The sequence below is a fragment of the Photinus pyralis genome, unplaced genomic scaffold (assembly GCF_008802855.1).
Source record: "Photinus pyralis isolate 1611_PpyrPB1 unplaced genomic scaffold, Ppyr1.3 Ppyr1.4_LG3b, whole genome shotgun sequence".
In the NCBI taxonomy this organism is placed as follows: Eukaryota; Metazoa; Arthropoda; class Insecta; order Coleoptera; family Lampyridae; genus Photinus; species Photinus pyralis.
The window spans coordinates 6,037,527-6,044,666 of NW_022170510.1; the positions used below are offsets into that span (position 1 = coordinate 6,037,527).

Here is a 7,140-nt window from a genome sequence, read left to right on the forward strand (position 1 = left end):
AACTGCTTGGTGATGCACAAACGTTGGAGTATTGTAAGGCTTCTCCACTTGTTTCGTATTTTTATGGAAGTTCGCTTGAAAGAAACTTTTCTGATTGCATTTTTTCTTCTCATCTCATATTCTCACGTTGCCGCTACTCATAAAGAACTCGATTTGTATTGTTTTCATATTAATTTGTTGGGCACTTGTCTTATGGGAAATGCTCTAAAACCCAACTCATCACGGAAATTCACCATGAATACCATACAACCGTGGTCCAACCCCCTTGGAGTCTGGTTCTGGTAAAAATCTGATCACAGTGTCGATCCAGCGATAAATCGAAAAGGCTCCATTTTTGAATATGCCCATTTGATGTTCCAAACCTTTCATAATAAAGGCACTTTTTTCAATCTCCCATGCTTTCCGCCTGAATCAATTGCTTAATTGGTTGTTCTTTCACCCAATTACCTGGCCGTTCAACCAACCGCAAATGGTAGTGACTCGGTTATCTAGATGAACACAATAAATAATAAAATCAGGTTGCCACAAAAACGAAATATTTCCAGTATCCATGGAAAATTTTTTTTGTAAATAACTGATTGAAATTTTTCGCCTGACGTTTTTGATTTCTTTTGTAATTAGGTGCAAAATTCCTGTTTAAAATGGTAATGTTTATCATCCTTACTCTTTTATTATTAGCCAATATTGTAGAGGGAGTGTATTTCCGTTCACGTCGGCCAGGCTGGTGTTCAAATTGGGAATGCCACTTGGGAATTATACTGTTTGGAACACGGGATTTTACCGGATGGCACGCTTCCCGGTAACGAGGGGTTGATGGCCTCCACTGACAACTGCTACGGTACATTTTTCTCCGAGGTCGAGAATGGAAAGATGGTTCCGCGGACGATTATGATTGATTTGGAACCTACAGTTGTTGATGAGATTAGAACTGGGAAGTACAAGCAGTTGTACCACCCCGAGCAGTTGATCACTGGAAAGGAAGATGCGGCTAATAATTACGCGAGAGGCCATTACACTATTGGTAAAGAGATGATCGAGGCCGTAATGGAGCGGCTGTACAAGCTTGCCGAACAGTGCTGCGGTCTCCAAGGTTTCTTTGTGTTCCATTCCTTTGGCGGCGGTACCGGTTCCGGATTTACATCCCTACTCATGCAAAAGTTATCGCAAGATTTTGGGAAAAAAAGCAAGCTCGAATTTGTAATCTATCCAGCGCCTCAGGTAAGTACCAGGTTTCCGTAGGTACATTCCCAATTTGATTGTCCACTTTCAAGATTTGTACCGCTGTAGTGGAGCCGTATAATGCGATTCTAACGACGCACACTACTCTAAACCAATCGGATTGCGCCTTCATGGTTGACAACGAGGCAATCTACGATATCTGCAGGAAGAGATTAGGCGTCGAGCGCCCCGACTACGTCAATTTGAATAGACTAATCAGCCAAGTCGTTTCGTCGATCACGGCCTCTCTTAGGTTCGACGGAGCTCTAAATGTGGATCTAACAGAATTTCAAACCAACTTGGTTCCGTATCCCCGAATCCATTTCCCTTTGGCGTCTTATGCGCCGGTTGTGTCCTCTGAAAAGGCCTACCACGAGGGAATGTCTGTATCCGAAATCACGGCGGAGCTATTTGACCCCAGCAATCAAATGGTGAAATGTGACCCGCGCCAAGGCAAATACATGGCTTGCTGCTTACTTTACCGTGGAGATGTCGTACCCAAGGATGTTAACGCGTCCATCGCTCAAATGAAGGCCAAAAGCAACGTTCGGTTCGTTGACTGGTGTCCAACGGGTTTCAAAGTGGGAATCAACTATCAACCACCTACCGTGGTGCCCGGGGGCGATTTAGCTCGCGTTCAAAGGGCGGCATGCATGTTGTCTAATACAACCGCTATCGCATCCGCTTGGAATAAGTTAAACAGAAAATTCGATCTCATGTACGCCAAGAGAGCTTTCGTCCATTGGTATGTTGGAGAGGGAATGGAGGAAGGCGAATTCAACGAAGCTCGTGATAACTTAGCAGCACTTGAATTGGATTATGAAGAAGTGTCGTCAGAGGGGTCCGGCGATGGGGATGATGACAAGTATGAATAGTTGATGTAGCGACTTAAAAAAATTTGTTGTATCACACCATATTATGTTCGTCTAATAAATTGTACGACTTTGTCACTTTAGTGAGTTTCATGCATAAATAGAGTTTTCGAAAATTGAACCGGTTTAACCGGGTTAGTAAAAATAACCATGGAAACAATTGTTGCAATAATTGTTACCCTTGCAAAATCTACCAACCTGGTTAAATCTGTTGATTTTTTCAAAATCTGTACATTCCCTCCACTCCCGCTAACGCACTTACTAATTGAATGTTATTACTTCATTTTGCGAAATTAGTTTAATTCAAATTCTCGCCACTTGATGAGCATATTGCGAAGGTAATATTTACGTATTGTTTCTTTGTTTCAGTATGCGGCGGGGTGACTTAGTGAGTGGAAATAGTGTAAAACCTGGTGTTAGTCTTGCTGATTTTCTGTCGGCGAGACCTACAGGCTTAACTGAAGGAGAAACGTGGGCGATACTATGTCAAGCAGTTCAAGCTTTACAAGATCTCTTCCTTTCCGGTAAGTCCATTCAAATCTTTTTACGCGCGTTACAAGGTACTAGTTAAATAGTGATTGGCATGGAAAATCAATTTCGTGAACACTTTTTTAACGGGAAATACCTCTTCTAGGGAAGTGGGCAGAAATCCCTAAAGTATTCTGCCGATGAATCTTTTTCCTATTATACTGGTTTTACACACAGAAATCAAATCAAGCAGGTATGCACATTCTTTATTTTAGAACCACTTTTCATAGACAATTCATAAACTCATGTATAAAAAATCGCATAAGCCGCAGTGAAATTGTCACTTTGACAGCGGCAAAAGTTGCATGCAACTTTTCCAGCGACTATAGTGGTTTTTTCACTTATTCATTTTCGAACCAATTATTGCATTATCCTTTCCCATATGACTAGTTTGACGTCTGTCAATAATTGATTAGTTTGGTGAATTTCTTGTTCGTTAAATTGTCCTGCCGAATTACACTCGAGGTTTGTATTTAAACCGAGTAAATTTGGGTTGTGGCAATTCAAATCTGTTTCCTTTTAGCAATTGGACTCGAAAAACTGTCAACCTAAAAATGCTCCACCATTAGTTGACAGTTTTTCTTGTCTAATTGCCAGACAACAGATTTTCATTACCTAAACAACCCAAATTTACTCGGTAAAATACAAACCTCTTGTGCAATTATAAGTGAAAATTTGCACATATTTATTGATGCACTGTGCACGTTTAATGGCAAGATAAAAAATTTGCTGTTGCTAGCACAAATACCGCCTGCCCACCTGCGCATGCGCATTCTGTCCAAAAACGTTTAAGTCATTTTTTTATGTACAAACGGACCGACAGCATCGAGATTTTGTTTGATTCGAATTCTTGGTGCATCACACACAATGTGTATTTTCGTCAAAAAAGAGGTTGATCATTTTTTACCCCAATGCAATACCTCTCTTACTAACGTGCGGGTGGTAAAAATCCCATTTAAGACTGAAAACGTAGATGAAACTATGAGGTATTGCATTGGGGTGAAAAATGACCTTTGAAGTACCAGGATTTCGAATCAAACAAAATCTCAATTATGTCGGTCTGTCGATTTGTCTGTACCCCAAATTTGGTACATATATTCTTGGACCTAAATCTAGTTGCTGTGTAGAGAAAATTATGATGGCCAGCGTCCTTTTGCTTAAACCTAAAATCTTCGTGAGGCTTATCGATTATTGAAATTTACCTACTCCCCCCTTTCCTGTTACTTAAACTTTTTGTAAATCAGATTAATTAATTTCTACATGTGACGGATAAGGCGCAAATAACAGCAATGAAAGTCAATAGACAAACCTCTTGAATCTCGAGATGCGGTTTTCGCGAGCTTGTTTAGGCATCATTTTGCTACTTTTTCATGAAAAAAAATCGGACCAATGCATTTAATTTTTTTGAGAAACTTAACCATTTCTGTCGGAATGACGAAAAAAGCCCTCAAGCGGCGATATGTGAAACTAACAAAACTTCAAATATTATAATATTTGTAGACGAAGAATAACTTTTTTTAATTAACCCGAGTTTGTGAAAATCGGCTCAGCCGTTTCGAAGATACAGGATGTTCTTTACGGAAACGTTTGAATACCCCCCATCACTTCATTTTTAGAGATACAGCAATAATTGTCATACAAAAAAGGTTCAGATTATCGTCGACTTCAAAGACCGGGCATTTTTTTGTTAGGTTAATATAGCGGAATTCACAGAAACATCACTTTCTTAGATTCCAGTAAAGTCCTTAGACCATATAGTACATGGACTGCTATTCGCCCTATGCTTTCAATACAAAATGGATGGTCACGGATAGAGGGCACTGTAGTCGTGGGTATGTGAATCTCAGGGTAAACTAAAGTCGTGTAAACACCACTAGGATCGCTTAAAGAGCAGCTTTATAGTAACCGCGTAGTACGGGAAGCTTTAAATGCTCTTCATTATTTGCTATACGTCCACAAATAAGAATAAGTTTGCTTTTTTTGGGATATCTAGGCGATTAATCAATTGACGTTTGTTAATTTATAGGTTGACAATCTCAAATCGTGTCTCATCGGACAACTTCGGACAGGCTCGTTTACCCTGAAACTCACATACCCAGGCGATGTCCTTGACCATATTTTAGTTACAATTAGCAGTCCATGTACTATATGGTCTAAGGTAAAGTCACTAGATATAGAAAGTACCGCAATCATCCGCCATTTTTGGGCAAATTTGCTGCCAACTTAAAAAAATTGACAAATAAAATCTGAATAGCTGTAATTTTTTATAACCTAACTTCATAGTACCTACTGTCATGTTTTATAAAAGTATATACAGATACCGGGTGATTCATTAGAAGTGAGGACAATTTGAATTTCCCGCAAATCAAAAAAATTATGAAGTTGGTACTAACTGATGATCATTTATTTAATTGCAGTGGTGTATCGTCATGCTCTCAGGAAATCGTTTACTTATTTATAATCTACAAATACTGCTTCTGTTTTACCACAAATTATAAACTAACACTAGACACAGTCATGTTTGTTACATATTTTAGTGAATCAACTCTAAAAATTGTTCAAAATGGAAAAAGTAATAAACCGCAAATAGCACACAACAATTAACGGCGACACTGGTTTCTTAAATGACAGTCATGACAGAAAAAAATTACTAACGAAATTCAAACCGTCAATCTAATAATGCAAAAAATACTAAAACCTTACGCGTGAAATTCAAGCGATCATCACTTCTAATGAATCACCCGGTATCTCCAAACAGGTGGAACAATCCCTAACATTAAAGTTACTAGAATCTGGTAACTTCCGCCATTTTTGGGCAAAAATCATGCGTTCTCTCTCTAACACACGAGCCCAATGGATTGCGGTACTTTCTATATTTAGTGACTTTAGAATTACGTAAAGTCACTAGATATAGAAAGTATCCGCCATTTTTGGGCAAATTTGCTGCCAACAAAATCTGAATAGCTGTAATTTTTTATAACCTAACTTCATAGTACTGTCATGTTTTATAAAAATATATACAGATATCTCCAAACAGGTGGAACAATCCCTAACATGAAAGTTACTAGAATCTGGTAACTTCCGCCATTTTTGGGCAAAAATCATGCGTTCTCTCTCTAACACACGAGCCCAATGGATTGCGGTACTTTCTATATTTAGTGACTTTAGATCCCAGATTGCAATCACGCCCCTTAGCGGACATTTCAGAAACTTAAAAATATTTCCCAGGTTTTTCTCGTGGCCGTTTTAGTAATAACTTTTATTACCGCAAGCCTCTACGATGGACAGGTTCCCAGATACAGTACCTCGCATTTCTTATTTGGCCACCCTGTACCATATTATTTACATTCATAAAACGAAGTACAAAAAATGCGTACATGTACATAACAAATGTCTGGTATCTTCTTCTGTTAATTAAAAAAAAATATAGTCCAACCAATGGAATGGTATCACTCAAATGAAATGCAAAATTCCCAATCAAACCAAACCAAATCCTGTTTTGGATTTGATTCTTATCAATAAAGATAATACAAAATCTGTCTCATGCAAGAATTTTCACGGGTCGATTCTAGGTCGATTCCTTTAGGAATATCAAAATTACTTCATATACAAATTCCTAAAAATAACCAACTACTATAAATCAAAACATTTAAAACTTACAGTTATTGGCGTGTGTAATATTCTCTTTTGGTAATTAATTGACCTTATCTCTCATTGGAAATCGCCGCTTCCTTTAGAAATATGGATACAGATCGCTTTGATGGCACAGTTGCACCACTCTGGTAACATGATGAATGCATCATGGTTTGCTAGATATTATGAAAAAAAGTGATTTTTCAGCTTTTCTTTAAATCACCGCAGCTCCGTTGTTATTTGCGCGACATGAAAAGTGTAAATACAAAAATATAATTTAACTCTCAATAATATGGCCTACTTTGATGTACATAATATTTAGAAACTGTCAGTTACTTATCTACCGAGCTTTTTGCGCGGCGGTGTGTTTCGTTTGTTTCAAAGTCAACTTGGATGAATATTGCAATTTGTGAATGCCTGTATTTTCACCATATCTCTGCTTAGGAAACAGATATCAAAATGAGGGTTTTCACTGATATTTTCATTTTTTTCATCTTACAAACTTAAAAACTATCAACAGTGGCGTGCGTCTCTATTTAATTCAGCTGCTAAACATCTTAATAATTGCGTTGACATAACTAACAAAAGAATAGCGTATTTTTCAACGCAAGCTAGTGAAGTTATAACATTAATTATAAAACAATAATTTTCCTTAATTTTAGGTTTATTACATTTTGATATGTAATATAATACATTTTTTACCCCGTATCCAGAGTCAATGCATTTTTTACCCCTTGACTCCTGGAGGCGTACGCCACTGACCACAAATTTACGTACATCACACAGTACGAAGATTGATAGCAACTGTTCATAACCCTGGTTACCATACAAAGCTTCTTCAAAAAAATGTTGTTTTGAAGTGTCCTAGACAAAATTTCCACCCTGTTTT

The 7,140-nt window shown here is 37.9% G+C and overlaps 1 protein-coding gene across 1 annotated transcript; it reads left to right on the top strand.

The window, feature by feature from the left end:
* Positions 1 to 525: 525 nt before the first annotated feature.
* LOC116166926 (tubulin alpha-8 chain-like) lies at positions 526 to 2,173 on the top strand. The gene is made up of 3 exons (XM_031482141.1): positions 526 to 644; positions 691 to 1,218; positions 1,272 to 2,173. The coding sequence occupies exons 1-3, from the start codon at positions 642 to 644 to the stop codon at positions 2,091 to 2,093; spliced, it is 1,353 nt and encodes a 450-aa protein (XP_031338001.1). The 5' UTR covers positions 526 to 641; the 3' UTR covers positions 2,094 to 2,173.
* Positions 2,174 to 7,140: the final 4,967 nt, after the last annotated feature.